This window comes from Lissotriton vulgaris, chromosome 5, assembly GCF_964263255.1.
Source record: "Lissotriton vulgaris chromosome 5, aLisVul1.2, whole genome shotgun sequence".
NCBI classification, from domain to species: domain Eukaryota; kingdom Metazoa; phylum Chordata; class Amphibia; order Caudata; family Salamandridae; genus Lissotriton; species Lissotriton vulgaris.
This window is the reverse complement of record NC_141693.1, coordinates 1,689,540,470-1,689,558,700: the sequence shown is the minus strand read 5'-3', so window position 1 is coordinate 1,689,558,700 and position 18,231 is coordinate 1,689,540,470. Positions and strand designations below refer to the sequence as shown.

General features: G+C 45.9%; 1 protein-coding gene across 2 annotated transcripts in view; it reads left to right on the top strand.

Moving 5' to 3' along the window:
* The window catches only part of TLK2 (tousled like kinase 2), a 1,405,344-nt gene that overhangs the window by 292,271 nt on the left and 1,094,842 nt on the right, over positions 1–18,231 (top strand). For both annotated transcript variants that reach the window (XM_086923830.1, XM_086923831.1), the window contains exon 4: positions 15,609–15,678. In XM_086923830.1, coding sequence (XP_086779956.1) covers positions 15,609–15,678 — 70 coding nt within the window. The remainder of the gene's footprint in view (positions 1–15,608; positions 15,679–18,231) is intronic.

Here is an 18,231-nt window from a genome sequence, read left to right as displayed (position 1 = left end):
TGGAAATTGATGGGTCTGCCTTTCGACTCTAAACTTATACAATGCAGCATTTAACTTTTAAAATGGTCCTCTTCATAGCCATCACTTTTGCTTGTAGTTAGTGAGCTATAAGCGCTTACATTAAAAGAACCCCTTAATCTTTCACTTGAAGTGGTGTTGAGGTCACATGCATCTTTTTGCCAAACATTTTATTCAGCTTTCATGTTAATTGGTTCATTTTGTTAGCAGTCTTTTTCCATAATGCCACATCTTCAATCTGTGAGGATAGTCTTGCACTAAATATTGGATGAGAGAGAACATTTAAGAGAGTTATCTTAGTTGTTTAACTATGTCCCTCCTTGTACTGGGCTGCCTATTTCCAAACAGTACTTGGCAATATATAGTGTCCTGCGTTAGTGTTTGGTTATCAGCTATCCAACTAGATCTTACTTGGCAAGCCTAAAGCACATACCACCAGTGGTAAACTAGCTGCTGCATGGTTGAGGATTCTCCAATTTCCAGAGATCGGTAAGGCATCTATATGTAGGTACATTGCTATATTTCATAGGTATTACTGTCTAGATTGAGATACAAAATCGGATTCCAAGAAGGTCATTCTTCTTTGAATATCAGATTGCTTTGATTCTTACCATGATCAGCCATTCTCAACGCACCAACATGGGCAATGCTTCTTTGTTTCTCTATGGTAATACTGAGGGAAGTGTGTAAGCCTAATACTTGTGTATGGAGTGTAGCGAAGTGGAATTGCTTTGTAGGTTAATTAATGAGCAAACAAGCGGAGCCTCTCAAGGCTGCCTCTGCAAGGCAGCATCTGTTATTTGCTGCAGCTTTAAAATAAAATACAGGGATGGCATACACATCCGTTTGGTTACATTTAGCGACAGTGGCTGCTTACATACAAAAAAAGACACTTAAAAAAAAAAATTCCAGTCATATAAGATTTCATGGAGTGACTTGGGAGTAATTCATCCAAGAACACCTCCAGTTGCCACGTGGGACTTAAACACTGTTCCCACAGTAGAGCCACCATTTGAGTGCTGCATTCTTGCATTATGTAATATCTTTCATGGAAAGCAGCATTTTTTGCTGCAATTTATTTTTGGGAGTAATTCATCCAAGTACACCTCCAGTTCCCACATGGGATCTTAACATTGTTGCCACGGTGGAGCCTCCATTTGAGGGCTGCATTCTTGCGTTATGTAATATATTTAATGGAAGGCAGCATTTTTTGTGGCAATTTATTTTTGGGAGTAATTCATCCAAGTACACCTCCAGTTCCCACATGGGATCTTAACACTGTTGCCACGGTGGAGCCTCCATTTGAGTGCTGCATTCTTGCGTTATGTAATATCTTTAATGGAAGGCAGCATTTTTTATGGCAATTGATTTTGTAAGAATAGTTAGTCAGTTGCGCTACTTGCAGTAGAAAAACCTTTCATTTTGTAAGAATAGTCAGTTGCGCTACTTGCAGTAGAAAAACCTTTCATTCAAGGTCACAGGGTCAGTGTTATCCTGAGAACAAATTCCCATTTCATTTTCTTGCCTATGTTTTTCACCTTTCATGTAAATCACACCATTGACTTTCCAATTTTCTTTCCACGCCAAGAAACAGGAGTGGGAAGAGTATTAATATTTTACATTGACAGCACTGAGTCCATCTGTAAAACAAAACCACTCTTTAACACATGAGCTAAACTTCATTTGGGAACTCCCGTTTTGAATATTGGCTGGCAAGGTTGATGGTTAAATGTATACAAATCTGCTATGCAGAAGCAAAAACAACTTTGTATTCTGTGACAAGAGCTCATTTTACATGAAATAGAAGATCTACAATTACATTTTTTTCTGGAACATATTATTTGAGACATTTGTAAGACTGCTACTCTGTCAACACCATGATGCTTTTTTGTGGACACTTGGTCCCGGCAAGCACGGAGACTATGCTCTGTAGTTAATTTCACACATTTGCCTGTTCTGTTTTCTAGCCACTCTGTTAGTGATTTTACTCCTTTATAGTCTACGTAAAAACATAAGATCAAACGCAGCACTGACTGTTATTTACCACATAAGTGTTGTTTTTTTGCTTGTAGTGCTGTAGATTCACATGTGCCCTCCAATCTCCCTGGATTTGGGCTGATGCTTCAGATGTTGCTTTTCACTTAAACAACGTTCATATACACTTTTGTTGTTTGGCTTCAATTACTTAGCTTACTGCACTCATTTGATGGGGAGGAAATACAATCTGAGGAGAAATGTTTGTCACTGCGCACTGTGGGTATCTGGGAGGGAGATGCAAGATATTTCTTTGTCGGGGAAAAAAACTTGCAAAGCAGTCCTTTGCCCAGCACTAGAGGGCTTGAGTATACAAAGCATGTGAACCTGCAGCTCTACAAGCGACAAATTGATTGATAAAAGGAAAATACATGTGTTGTTAAATTACCAGTTGATAGGAATCCATTTTTGCTCATGAAAAAGGACAGAGTCTTTTACTTAATCAATAGCAGTGCCTTTGTCCCTTTATTTTGGCTAAGGCCTTCTGCTACACCCTGAATCTTGCCTGTTTTGCAGCGTGAATCTTTCTGGATTCACTATGCTGTGCATTATTCCGCAATCTGGTGGTTGGGTCCGGATTCGTAGTCTTTTTTTCTCTTTTTTTTTTTTTTTGTAGCCCAGGTGGGCGTCGACGTCCCACCATTTGGTGCACCTTCGTGACGTCGGCACGCTTCCTGCGGAAGCTCCCACCCTTGGGCGCCATCTTCAGATTCTTTTTTCCGCCGTTGAGTCTGGATCGTCGCATGAAGCTCCGGAGAAGTTTCAGGAGAAAAGAAGGAAATACACAAGTTTTTGGAAGAAAAAGGACCGAGGAAGGTCGGAGAAGAAGACCTCCTAGAACCAGAAGGGAGAAGGAGGAAGAAAACCTCGAGGTTTTCGACAGCCAAGGAGACAGAGCGGGCAGGGGACCCCCTGACCGAGCACATGGACAACACTCCATTCAAGTTCTGCCGTAATTGCCACCACAAGTACGCGCAGAAGGACTAGCATCCGGTCTGCAACCTCTGCCTGCCGGTCGACCACTCCAGCGAGGATTGCAACGCCTGTTCAGTCTTCACGCCGAAGACTTTGAGAGTTCGAGAGAGACAGAGGGTGGCCCACCAGACGATGCAAGGGAAAGGGACCACGCCGACGCTTTACGACCTGGGTGCCTCCTCCGAGGAAGAGGAGAACATCGCCGAGGGACCAGATGACTTCACGGTCGTAGAGACCGATGTGAGACCTTCAAAAAAGGTAGGAGAGTCTACGACCCCGAAAACCCAGACAGGGCCTAGAAAGCCTGAGGGAGAACCCCGAAAAACAGAGGCGAAGTCCTCGAAAGGAGCACCGGCGACGAAATTTTCGACGTCCGAAGTTGCATCCTCCGAAAGGCCCAGCGGATCCTTCGAAAAGGACTCCCAGATGGCGAAGACCAGCGAAAAGCAAAGGTTGTCGAAGCAGGCCCTCGAGAAGGGACCCGCGAGCGAGAAGACTCTCAAAATGGCCTCGACGTCGAAGGCGCCGTCGAAGAGACCAGCCGAGAAGCTCGACGCCGAGCAGGCGGCAGAGATGGAGAAAAAGAGAAGAAGGCTCGAGGCCGAAAGGGAGAGCATGCTCCAGAGGAAGAGAGACTTCGACGAGAAAATGAAGAACTACTCGATTCCCTCGAAGACCGCGACTGCCACCTCGAGCACCGCAGCGGCAGCCGAAGAGGTAGAGTTGCAGGAGGACTTCGAGGCCGAAGAGCCGCCGAAAACTCCAAACCTTACGGATGAAGGGGAAGAGGAGGACTTCTACCGCTCGGAGGGAGATTACCTCCGCGAGAGCTACTACTCAGAATCCTCGGCGTCGTTAGACGAAGAATGGCAGGATCTCGAGGCCGATAACCCCTAGGAACCTGTGGAGACGTATCCGTCGAGGCCTTCGCCGCCAGACGACATCGGGGCTTACTATGAAGTCGTCAAGAAGGCTGCAACAGTCTCCAATGTAAAGTTAGAGGAGGAACAGACAAAGGCAGACTTCCTGCTGGAAACCTTGCTCCCCTCACAGACAAAAAGCAGCTTCCTGCCCATGCTGAAGAGCGTCACTGCACAAGGAGCTGAAGCCTTCAAGGAACCGGCTACATGCAGGTCAGTGACCCCGAGGACGGAGAAGAAATACAAGTTCTCCTCCTGGGACCCCCCTTATATCCAGGGCACCGCGGCAACTGCCAGGAGAAGGGCCAACGTGCCAACCACATCTGGTCCACCACCTGATAAGGAAAGCAGGAGGATGGACCTCACTGGAAGGAAAATAGAAAGGAATGCGGCTATGCATTGGAGGATGGCGAACTCCAACGCACTCCTGAATAGACACCAATATCAGCACTGGGATGAGATGAGCCAGTTGCTGAAACACATGCCTGAGGAGTACAGGCAGAGGGCAGCCCACCTCGTGGAGGGGGGAAAGGACATAGCAAACGCATGCCTGAAGACGGCCCTAGACGGGGCAGAAACATCAAGCAGACTGATGGCCATAGGTATCACTGAGAGAAGGCAGGCCTGGCTCAGAATATCAGGCTTCAAGGCAGAAGTACAGAACAACATCCTGAACACCCCCTTCAATGGGGAGACGCTGTTCGGAACAGCGGTGGATGACAAACTGGCCCAGCTGAAGAAAGACAATGAGACAGCCAAATCAATGGGAGCCCTACAATTCAGGGGGATGCGGAGAGGCACCCCCACGAGGAGACCAAATGGTAGAGGTGGAAACGAGCAATCACATTCGCATCAGTCGCACCACCATGGTCAACAAGGGGACAACCAATGGCAACAGGGTCAACAGAGGCAGAATTGGAGCTCCCAGAATAGGGGCTAGTCCTTTCGAGGGAGAGGAAACGGACGGGGCCAGAGACGGAGAGGTGGTGATCAACCCCCCCAAAAATGACTCCACGAAGAGGGAGGCGCTCACCCACCCAAAGCCTCCGGGGGGAGAGCACCTACAGCCAAGGAGAGGCTCACACGGACACGGCTCAAGAGAACACACAACACCAGTAGGGGGAAGGTTGAGATTTTTTCTACACGAGTGGAGAAAAATAACCACAGACAAGTGGATACTAAACATTATACAACACGGATACTGCATAGAGTTGGAAAGATATCCACCAAGCAGAAGGCCAAAGAGAAGGGATCACAAGGGCAGAGAACTGCAGCTGCTCCAGGAGGAAGCTCAAGAACTGCTCCTCAGCCAATTCCATGGTCTGATCACTTTATAGTGCCAATATCCATTCAACTAGAAAGGTCTGAGCAGTACAAACAAAGCTCACAACGTTTCAAGCGTAGAAGATGGAAAAAAATTTCCATTGACTCCTTTTCTAACATCATTCAGGATGCTGGCCCCCCAAAAGGATCTGATAGTGAGACAACCTATGCTCACTTACAGGAAATTATCACTATAGCACTGGATGCTACCGCTCCCATTCGTACCACCACCAATGCCACAAGAACTAGAAAAACTGCCCCTTGGTTTAGTCAGGAGCTCCAGATCGCGAAAACAGCGTGCAAAAAGCTCGAAAGAGATTGGCGTGTCAACTTCTGCCCTGAAATAAAAACTAGATATAAAACAATACAAAAGGATTACTACAGAATGGTACGTGCATCTAAAGCTTCCTACTATAATAAGCGGATCCAGGAAGCTGAGAACTCCTCTAAAGAACTTTTTCTGATCTATAAGGAGATCTCTATAGTTGAGTCCAACCCCACTCCCCAAAATGATTCAGTGGATATTTGCAACAAAATTGCCAAATATTTCTCCGACAAAATCACTAACATCTATGCTAATTTCTCTAGCAACATAAAATCTGGCAATGACTTCATAGAGAATGATGCTTATATAAGTACTCCCATCCATCTGAACACCTTTTCTGTACCTCCAACTGAAACTCTAACTAAAATCTGTAAGAGTATTAAGTCTGGTTCACCACGCGATCCCGCCCCTCCAAAAATTTTAACGGCCAGTCTCCCGGCCCTGGAACCGCATTTCAGACATATGCTGCAAACATCATTCTCTACAGCCACTCTCCCCGCGGACTGGAAAAGAGCTATAGTATTCCCCATTAAGAAAAAACCCAACCTGAGCCAGGATATATTGGAGAATTTACGTCCAATTTCTTTACTCCCTTACCTCGCCAAACTAGCTGAGAAAGTAGCTAATGCCCAACTCATGAGACATCTGGAAACACAAGAAACCTTCCATCCCTCACAATCGGGCTTTAGATCTGACTTCTCCACAGAGACAGCACTCCTAAGAGCTACTGAAACTCTGCGGGAGGGAGCGGACTCAGGCAAAACCATGGCCTTGATTATGCTAGACCTCAGTGCCGCGTTTGACACTGTAGCTCACTCCATACTGCTACAGTGTCTAAACAGAGCGGGAGTCACAAGGGAGGCTCTAGGATGGCTGAAAGCTTTTTTAACCAACAGAAGCTTCCAGGTCCAAAGTGGAACCTGTCTCTCGGACAGCTTAACCTTAGAACAGGGGGTACCTCAGGGCTCGGCCCTGAGCCCCACCCTGTTCAACTTATATATGACACCTTTGGCAGAGGTGGTCCAATCGTTCGGCGTGGAGCTTGTCTCCTACGCCGACGATACACAACTCCTGATCTCCCTGTCCCAATCCCCCTCCTTGGAGGCCGACAACTTCAAATCCTGTATGTGCAAGCTGGCCATATGGATGAATGAGCACTGTCTCAAATTAAACGGGACGAAAACAGAGGTGCTCATTATAGGGGGAAATAACACCAATTGGACCAAGGACTGGTGGCCTACATGTCTGGGACCAATACCTACCCCCAGTCAGGAGGCCAAAAATTTAGGTGTCTGGATTGACAACAAACTCTCGTATGACAGTCATGTTAGAAAAACTGTTGGAAAATGTTTTGGAGTTATGAAGACACTCAGCCGCACCATGGACCTACTCCCATTGAGTTCCAGGCGCACCATGACACAAGCTCTGATCACTTCCCGCATTGATTACGGGAGTGTGCTTTTGTTGGGCACTTCTGAAAAAAACATTAGAAAGTTGCAGGTCCTGCAAAACTCAGCGGCACGCCTTGTGCTCAGACTCCCGCGCAGAGCTCCATCTAAACCTTCCCTAGATGCTCTGCATTGGCTGCCCATTAGAAAGAGGCTAACTTTCAAGGCACTCCTCTGGTGCCATAGGATCATTCACCAGAGAGCACCCTCATATCTGTCCGACCTAGTTTCCCTTTATGAACCCTCCAGATCTCTACGTTCTAAGGGAACAGGCTTACTTAAAACCACACGCCCAAAAAAAGCCAGACTTGGAGGCAGATCCTTCCGCACTCTTGCGGCTAAGGAGTGGAACACCCTCCCCATGAACATTAGACAGGAAAAAAGCGAAACATCCTTTAGAAAACTTCTAAAAACTCATCTTTTCATCAGTTAATTTCTCTGATTGCTGCCTGTCTCTCTTCCGCCCAAGTAATACTCTCTCCTAAGCGCGGGGACACGCCGGGAGGCGTCACCAGGCGCTCTATAAGCTCCTATAATAATAATAATAAAGAGGCCATAGAACCAGTCCAGCACAGAGAACGGAACAAGGGGGTGTACTCCAACTACTTCCTAGTACCAAAGGCGGACGAAAGCCTAAGACCCATCTTGGACCTACGCTTCCTGAACACCTACGTAAAAACTCAAAAGTTCAAGATGGCTTCCCTGCAAGAGGTCATCCCACAAATAAGGCCCGGGGACTACTTGTCCACAATAGACCTAAAAGACGCATACCTGCACATCCCCATGAACAGGAAACACAAACACATGTTAAGATTCAAGGTGAACAAAGACCACTATCAGTTCACGACCCTGGCTTTCGGGCTCAAGTCAGCACCAAGGGTCTTTACCAAATGCCTCGCGGCGGTGGCCGCACACCTTCGAAGGGAGGGTATACACGTGTACCCCTACCTGGACGACTGGCTCGTGAAAGCAAGCTCTTACACGAGGTGCAAAGCCCACGCAGAACAGGTCACAAGAACGCTCACGAACCTGGGCTTCTCCATCCACTGGAGGAAGTGCTCCATGGACCCAGAACAAGTGAAAACCTTCCTGGGAGCCCTGATCAACACTGTCGAATGCAGAGTGACACCCAGCGAGAAGAGAACACTCAGCCTGCTGAGGGAGAAACGTCACTACCAGAAGGGGCAAGTTCTGACAGTGAGGACGGTGAGCAAGATCTTGGGGGTGATGGCGTCATGCATCCACCTGGTCCCCAATGTTCGCCTAAAGATGAGACCACTACAGGAGTGGCTGCAACAGCAATGGTCACAAGCAGAAGGCAGTTGGGAAGATCTAGTGGTTGTTACGCACAATGTGCAGGAGGAGATGACATGGTGGACGAAGGAGAATATAACGATGGGGAAGTCTCTAACGCCACCGGACCCAACTGTGACCATCACCACAGACGCATCCCAGAAAGGATGGGGCGCACACATGAACAGGCTCAGAGTGAGGGGTCTGTGGAACCCAGGAGATGCGGTCAAGCACATCAACTACCTGGAACTGAAAACAGTGTTGCTGGCCCTCAAGGCCTTCCAAAAGCACCTTTACAACAAAAGGGTGATGATACAGACAGACAACACCACAACGATGTTTTACATCAACAAGCAAGGGAGGACTCAGTCATTCCCTCTGTCGAGCTTGGCTCAAGAAATATGGAGATGGGCGATCCCACTCAGGATAGACCTGCTGGCCATACACCTGCCAGGGAAGGACAATGTGGAAGCGGATTGGCTCAGCAGGCAAGCATCGGTGTCCCACGAATGGGAACTGAACAACCAAGAGACAGAGAACCTGTTCAGGAGGTGGGGCACACCAACAATAGACCTGTTTGCAACACGCCCGAATGCAAAATGCCAACACTTTGCATCGAGGGAACAGGAACCAATGTGCCATGGGAATGCCCTATGGATAAGCTGGTCAAAGAAATTTGCCTACGCTTTTCCACCGACGCCACTGATCCCCAGAGTCCTGAACAAGTGCAGGTCGAGCAACATGACTCTCATCCTGGTGGCTCCCCAATGGGCGAGGCAGACTTGGTACTCCCAGATTATGGAGATAGCGCAGGGCAGAGCACACAAGTTCCCAAAAAGAAGAGACCTTCTCTCCATGGAAGGGGGACAAGTTCTACACCCAGAACCAGAAAGCCTCTGCCTGTCAGCGTGGCTCCTGAGGACTTAGAGTTTGCTCATCTAAAACTACCAGAGAGCACACTTCGGGTGCTGAGAGAAGCAAGGAGACCCAGTACACGGAAGTGCTATGGGGAGAAATGGAAGAGGTTCACGCAGTGGTGCCATAGGAAAAACCTGGAGAAAAAACTGACTAGAGAGTCTACAGTACTCAGATACCTCACGCACCTGATCAAATCCAAACTAAGCTCGTCCTCGCTGAGGGTTCACCTGGCAGCGATTGTGGCATACACAAGGGGAGAAACAGGGAGAAGTTTCTTCACTTCCAGAGTAGTGAAAAGGTTCTTGGAAGGAGCAAAGAGAATAGCGCCACCCAAGAGGATGCCGCCGCCGGCATGGAACTTGAACGTGGTACTGACGGAACTCATGAAGCCGCCGTTTGAACCCATCCATAAAGCGTCACTACAAATACTGACAATGAAGACAGCCTTTCTAGTAGCAATAACATCGCTACGCAGAGTGAGCGAACTACAAGCTTTGACGCTGCAAGAACCGTACATACAAATACACAGTGACAGGGTCGTGATGAGGACAGACCCGCATTTCATGCCCAAGGTAGTATCTAAATTCCACATGAACCAAAGTATCCAGATCCTTAGCTTCTTCCAGAAGCCCACATCAAATGCGGAGAGGGCGCGCCACACTCTGGATGCAAGGCGGGCAGTAATGCACTATATAGAAAGGACGAAAGAACACAGGAAGACAAAACAATTCTTTGTGTCCTTCGCAAGGAGTCTCCTGGGTAGACCAGTGACTAAGAACACCATAGCAAGATGGATTGCAAAAACAATACAGCTCTGCCACATGCAAGCTGGTGAAGAGCTCACGGAGGGGCCACGAGCCCACTCAACCAGAAAGAAAGGGGCAACAATCGCCTTCCTGGCAAACACGCCCATCCAAGACATATGCCTGGCGGCAACATGGGCTTCAGTGCACACTTTCACTAAACACTATTGCGTAGATGTGCAGATGAACAAGGAAGCACAAGTGGGCCAAAGAGTGCTTCAACATATCTTTAACAACCAACGCTCATCTTCCACCCAGCCGCCACATGAGTGACAAAACCGCTACGAAATCGATGCACAGCATAGTGAATCCAGAAAGATTCACGCTGCAAAACGAATAGTTTCTTACCTGTCGGTGTAGTTTTGCAGCTTGAAGATCTTTCTGGATTCACTAGCGAACCCACCCACCTCTGCCAGAAAGATGAGGCTGGAGAAGGTGGAAGGACATAGAGTAAGATGGGAACGCTTAACAAGACAAATATATGTGAAGAAGTTTACGTTGAAGGAAAGTTTAATACACATAGCCATGGATTCACCACAAAGGAGAAAAGAAAAAAGAATCCGAAGATGGCGCCCAAGGGTGGGAGCTTCCGCAGGAAGCGTGCCGACGTCACGAAGGTGCACCAAATGGTGGGACGTCGACGCCCACCTGGGCTACAAAAAAAAGAAAAAAAGAGAAAAAAGACTACGAATCCGGACCCAACCACCAGATCGCGGAATAATGCACAGCATAGTGAATCCAGAAAGATCTTCAAGCTGCAAAACTACACCGACAGGTAAGAAACTATTCGTTTTTGTTTATATTCTGCTAATTTATGTTCAACATCAAGCTTCTGCTGTAATAGTCCCCTTTCCCAGTTCCTTGGCAAGACAGTTTTGGCAGGTGCCTAATCAGATACTTTTAAAGGATTCTGTGCTGGTGTCATCATCTTACCCATTGGATAGTTTTAAGAGAGTTTGCAACAGATTAGTCCGACTTAGGTTTACATGCTACTCCCAAAATCCTCATACGTGACCTCAGAGAGCTCCTAGTCTACACTCTGTCCATGCAAAAGGGGATGTTGTACTATATCAGCTGCAGGAGGGAGTTGATGACAAGGTGTTTGTGGCTTTCACAGTGGCAGTGAACACTCCATCTCAAACACACACAAAGAGGGGGGTCTAGGAGCAAATGGAAAGAGAGGTCCGGTACCTGGGCTCCCAAAGTCATTTGAGCAGCGTAGGGCAGGTAACTTATCTTGAAGATGTTGATGGACAATGCACTATGTTGCGCTAAACACCAATGAAGCTTTACTAACTACCTGTTGGGGTTGGATTTAAAAAGGTACGTGGTCTTATCCTTGTGGGTGCAGAGTCGCTCTGACCACACCTGAATATAGGTATTACAGGGTGTGCTGAGGGTCGCCGTCTCAGACCCTTGTACTTCACTCCTTACACTTTGCATGGTCCTGAAGAAACGCCATAAGATCCCATTGGGGATCTCCAGAGGCGTGAAACCTGTCGACCAAGAATAGTTAACTTTCATCACCACTAGCACCAAGATTAGCAGAAGGAAAGTGCTCACACTTCTGACTATTAGATCAAGAGTATTATTATTGACTTCTGTTTTTAACTATACCACACACACCCCTGAATAAAGCTTTCTAAGGGTACCAGTGCTGTATTTTTAACTCCGATTAAAAGGAAAATTGGTGCTGTCGGGTAGTGAAACAACTAATTTGTAAATTCTATTTGCATGTGATATTACGACCTCCCTCTGACAGGAATTGACAACAGGTTCTTACAATAAATGAAAAGAAAAGCCTGTATAGAACTATTTATATCTTTATATTTTCAAGATGCGTTCAAAGTGATTCATAAATGACTGTCAATATCATAGTAAAAAAGTGCAACATGTGACAATAGTGAATAGTGCTCATGTGACATATACAATATGTACAATAGTGATTTCCAATATAGACAATTTATACAGATATATACAAATTTGACTTTCAAAAGAGGCCGTCCATTAATACAGATTTACAGAATCCCATTTATTGCTTGTCAATTGGGTTTCTGGAGTATTGGGGCCAATTGAAAAAGTGTCGACGTTTCGACCCTTCGCGTGCCAAGATGAATGAGGTCGCAGCGGGTCTTTCTCAAGACAGATGTACCAAGCACGACAGTCCTGGAGTTCAAGTGCAGATGAGTCACCTGGACTGGATTTACGGCTGTTCTCAGGAACGCTGCAGTTAGTCAGCTGACTAACTGCAGCGTTCCTGAGAACAGCCGTAAATCGTATGGACAATTTCCTTCACGTCTTCGGATTTAAGGACTTCATTCCAATCCAGGTGACTCAACTGCACTTGAACTCCAGGACTGTCGTGCTTGGTACATCTGTCTTGAGAATAGAATTTACAAATTAGTTGTTTCACTACCCGACAGAACTAAATTTCCTTTTAATCATAATTCACCCAGGTTCTGAGGGACACAGGATTAACCCCAGTTTTTTCTTGAAATTGTATTTTTAACTCACTCACATCACTCCCTCACACCTGCATTCACCACTGCGGCGTTCCTAAAAATAATCTCAGATAAAGAGCCCTCTTGCAGGACCCGTGGGGCACAGCAGTGCCACCCTTCACGAGGAGCAACGCCCAATGATGAAGCATGACACCCGCTTGGGTATGTGATGGCACTTCCTCAACAAGGAGGAATTACCCCCTCTGAGACTATCATATCCAACCTAGCCTTGAAAGACTCCCTTTCACCAGTCCTTTCAGCGACCTAATGGGCCTGCTCTTTTCTTAGGAACTGTTGCCCTCTAGTGATTGTAAGTGACCATACCAGTCTATGTTGGCTCGTCTCCATCTCAAGAAAGATACCTGAAGGGCATTCATGCTCATTCTATTAGGGCTATAGTTGCTTCCACTGTTCTTCCAGAGGCAGTACCCATTGCTGCTGGACAGCTATGTGGTCATCCTTCCATTCTTTAACAAGGCACACTTGTCTCACTTCTCAGGCAGTGATGTATACTTTGTGTGAACTGTGTTGCTTGATTTTCTTGGTGAACTGACACTACTAAGTCCTACCACCCAAGAAGGTACTGATTTGGGACGCATTCATAAGGTGAGGAAATGAGGCAGGGTGTATCCAAATAGAGGAAAAGTTACTTACCGTCACTAATGAAATTTCAGGTGGATACATAACCTTCCTACAGATTACTGACCTCTCTCTCTCTCCTCCTCGATGAGCTACGGCAGGCTTCTCCAGTGAGTAGCTTGTGAGCTACTGGAGGCTCTGCAGCTACCTATAAGTAGCTCTCCACACCAAAATTGAAAACTGTTTATTCAAGACGAAAATGTGTTTATTTTAAGAACTCCCAAAATATATGTAAAGCTGAAATTTGAGTAATCAGTTATGCAGCATTTGGGAAACTAATACCCATGTAGAGGTGTTTCAAATTGACAGATCCTTTTTTACGTTACGGCTGGTAACTTTGCCTTGCAGTGACCACTAATGTATTCTTGTCTGATGTGGTCACTATTTGCAAAATATTATTATTAGTAGCTCAGGCTGGTTTTAATTAACATAAGTAGCTCTTATTAATAAAGGTTATAAACCCTTTAGCTAGTGCCATGATGAATAAGATAACATGTCACTGGATTCCTGTTGACAGTCCTCCATGGGGGTATTGGGAAGTGACGCCGACTCACCATTGGCAAATAATATACTTAGGTGATATCACATTTTGAACCTTATTTCACCACATGGCAGTAGAGGAGAGGAGAAGTATTTGCTGGGGAAAGTTTTCTAGACCATTCTTCAGACATGAAGGAGTATTCATCAAGTGAGGAATCTGCAGAAAGATTATTTATCCACCACAAATATCCTTGCCGAAGGCAAGTAGCCTTTTCTTTTTCAGTGTGACTTCTTTTTTGGAATCACATTTTGTGCATTATTCCACCATAGAGTGGTTGGGTCCATAACTCTCGTCTTAGTCCTCTGTTCGTCTCTTCCCTCATTTTTGTTGTTGGCCGTCGACGTCTGTTACCATTCGGTACCTTGTCCGTCCCTCATGACATTTCCTGTGCGAGGTTGCTATCTTGTCTTTTCCGCCATTGGTTCTGCTGAAGCTTGAAGAATGCCATTCTAGAGGTCCACAGGCGAGTAGGGCTACCTCAGCTTGGCGCGACCCTCTGATTTGTATATTATGCTGGACTGCACCTCCAGGGTCCTGGTGAGAAGCTAGTAGCTCTGGGCTACCTGTTGAAAAGCCCTGGGTAAGACAGAATACAATAAATAAAATATGTTTTGCTGCCCGTGCCCCACAGGAATTTGGGACAGGTTGCATGAAATTGTAATTTCCAGCTGATTTTAGAATCCATCAAACATGTTGTATACATTGTATACGCAGTGATGTTTAAAAAAAAAAATAAGTCTCAGTAAATTAGGCTGGTGAGAGTTTAGTGTACATGCAAAAAAGCACGTTCGACTAGAAAGAGGGAATCCCATAACATAATATATAATGACATATTCGACTTCAGGATGATCATATATAGTATATATTGCAAAATATATTACTGTAGATACTCAGTCACACAGCAGACCGCATTGGTTCAAACAGTTTTACCATATTTATTTGTATCGGATGTCACGTTGCACTGACCACCATAAAGAAAATACCACTATACATTTGTTGCATGGCATGTAAATGTAGAATAGGTTCATGCTGCATGAGAAAGTAGCAGCTTGCTTGCAGTAATCAAATTTACAACTTGGGACTTACCTAGGTTTGTAAGCAACCTCCCATCTTCCGGGGAAATAGACGAGGATTGAAAATAAAAGTAAATTAAACATCGACTTAACAAGACATTTTGCACCTACGGTACATCAATTGCGGCTTGGATGAGGTTGAAGGCAGTGCAGGCAGGACAATAAGGCTAAAGAAAATGGAAATGTGGTGATACATTTTGGGCTTTATTGTCGACATCCTGAGACACTGACTCTACCTATAGTTATCACCCCAAACAAAGTTTATTTTCTGACCATATTTTTTCCCCGGACCAAACAACAAAACTAAAGTGATCCACAGCACCTGAACCTAGATTAGTCCCCAGGAAAACATTGTTTCAGGTAAGTAATTAATTTAATATTTTAATTTGCCGGTTGCATTTTCTGTCTTCCTTTGTCTCCATTTGTTTAGACTTTATAGACTCTGTATGGCTCATTGGACTATCATTTTAGTAGGCATTTCATCTATCATCTTCAGTACATTGATACATGGCATGAGAAAATTATGTTCTGAATGTCCATAGAGAATGTTGACTGTAAAGAATAAAAGTTGCAGATAAACGTGTAGCAAAAGACATCGGTTTCCTAACAATTGCTCCACATGTCTGCTTCAAACAGTTTTTGTGACAATTTAAAAGGATAACTTTAGGAGATGTGTTTCCAGTCATCTGAACAAACCAGACGGTTATTAAAGACAGCAAGGATCTGTTTATAATACTGCATATTCTTTAAATTGATTTGGTATAAACATTTGCCAACATTTGTGTTACTTTTAACAGACGCCTGAGAAGAAACAGAATGAGCAGAGGAATAGAAAAAGAAAAGCAGACCCGTACGAGACCAGTCAAGGTACCCAGCTGCTTCATATTTGTACAGTTCCCAGCATAGCTGGTTCATTGCAGACTTTGAATGTAAACTAATTGCTGCCCTAGTTTAAACGTAGCAAACCAAATCTTCCTGAAAATAGGCATAAAGAACAAATTCATCTATTCCATTCAAACCAGCAATGCAAAACGGTCATTACCTATCAATAGCAGTTGGAACACGTTCTTGAAACACAATACAGGTATTTTAAATTTGCATGTGGTTGTTTCACTAGAAGCCATATATTCTGTACACTGCCTTTTTAGGTCTCACCTTGGCATTGTTTGCACTGTCTCTTTCGAACATGATGTATTTAGGTATGGACTTAAAGGTTCGCCCATTTTTTCAATTGCCTCCTGTTACTGTCCATTCCAAATGGTTGCTTTTGATTCGTGAATAGACTGGCCCTTTTATTTGTGTTGTAACCCAGCTTGTTTCATTTACAGTCTGTGAGCACCATTTTATTAAATGAGTTTCTCCCACCTGCTGTTGCAGGCATACTTTTCGCTTCCCAGCCAACACACACAGCATTTGTTTCCTGCTAATCATCAGAGGTGTTTGGAATGCGCCTGTTTTGTTCCGTGCACTTCCCTTCTGCCCCCCCACCCTGCTTGTTTTTTTAAGTCTTGCCTGACTCAGCGCATGCGCTGATCTGGTGAGAAATTTAGTTAGGGCTTTTTCAAAGTGCAGACACACGGCCTAGCGCATACGTTCACACGCGCGTGCAAGAGCGCAGCCGCCAGCTTTCACCACAGATCGCGTCAATCTGCTGGCCTCTGTCCCCACCGCCTCTCCATCATGCAGCAAGCCGCTCATACACATACATCGTTTTCACTGTCACGGCCGCGTCGCTTTCACGCCTGCGCGGCCAATACTTGTCTTTGTTTAGATTTGCTTCCTAGCTTCCGACTAGCCTCAGGTTCTGTGTTAGACCTTCACACTGCTCATTTGTTTAGTCAAAGGAACTCTACATCCTTGGATGTTTCAGTTGATAAAATTCAAAATAAAACCATATCCAAGAATGCAACTTGCTCTTGGCAACAAGCCAGGACTGGTTGAAGTCACACGTCTTGGTGCCTCCTGGCTGACTATAATTTTTTTAACTCTTTTTCTTGGGCTGAAACAGGGGCCTTTGCTTTCCGAAAGTTTTTATACACACTGCCGGTGGGGCTTCCTGACACTGAAGCTATTTTCTTGTGTAATTTGCTTTTTTAAATGAGAACACGAACAATAAATTAAGAGCGCGAAGGTGCGAGTGTCTGTGCCTACTGTCGGTTCTAGGTACAGCCCCCCTCTCTAAATTCCTCCCCTCTCTGGCACGTATGGCATCTCTGCTAGGAAACACCCCTGATATTTTAACACAGGCCCCATATGAGGTGTCCCAGCTAGCTGCTGGCTGCGAAGCGAGTAAGGAAGAGAACCGACTGCCAGCGGCCTCCCCTCCCACCTACTGTCAGTGTCTCCACACTTCGTGCTCATCTGTACACACTTAGACACTACGTGCATGACTCCTGACCGCACGAGCCTGTGGCTGTAAACACGTGCACCACTGAGGGCAAACCTGCACGGGAGGCTGAGGATGCACCTCTTAGGCGCAAGCACACAGTGTGGCGTCATCACCGTGGGCCCAATAACCTCTTGCCAGGTATCTTTACAATCCTTTGCTCTTCTCCGCTTGCTGCTTTCAGCCCTGGGCTTTCTTTTACCCATCATTATCACATGTTGGGTTCAAGTAAGTAAACTAAGACGACAGCTCCCAGAAAGCAGTTTTTTCTGACTTGAAAACTCAGCACTATAAACATTGTGATGTAGGTGGTACCCCCCTAGAGTCAGCCATCTTAACATCTGTGCTGGGTGCGTTCTCCATTGCCAGCAGGCAGCCAAACTGTCAAGAGTGAGCCAGTCGGGGCTTTTTAGTCAGCAGTGGTTTGCAAGCTGGGCTTCTTAGTACATATCCACAGTGTTAAGAAAAGTCAACAAGTCCCAGACTGCTGGTTCGAGGCATGTGGGCTCCTGAATTCATATCTTAGCATAGATCGCCGCCTTGTGTTGGGTCCGGATGTTTGCACTTTGTTGTCCTGAAAGAGTCTTCGAAGAATCACGAGATGGGTGACTCCTCCCCTGGACTACAGTGCGCATGGGCATCTTCTCCATCTTCAGATTGTTTTTTCCGCCATTGGGTTCGGGTGCTATTCCTCAACTCCAACTTCGGAATCGAAACTTTTCAACTTTCTAAGGCCAAAAGGCCTTCTACCTCAACAGTATTGTTCTCGTTCGGTAAACCTTTACTCAATAACACTTTCCATCTCGATCCGGTCGTCGACGCAGGCCGTTGGGCCTTTTCGACGCCACGTGGGCCTGCTGCTGATGGAAAGGACCCCATTTAAAAAGTGCCCACAATGTCACTCCATGTTCCCACATACTGATAAACATACAGTTCGAGGCATGTGGGCTGCTGAATTCATATCTGTGCATAGATCGCCGCCTAGTGTTGGGTCCGGATGATTGCACATTGTTGTCCTGGAAGAGTCTTCGAAG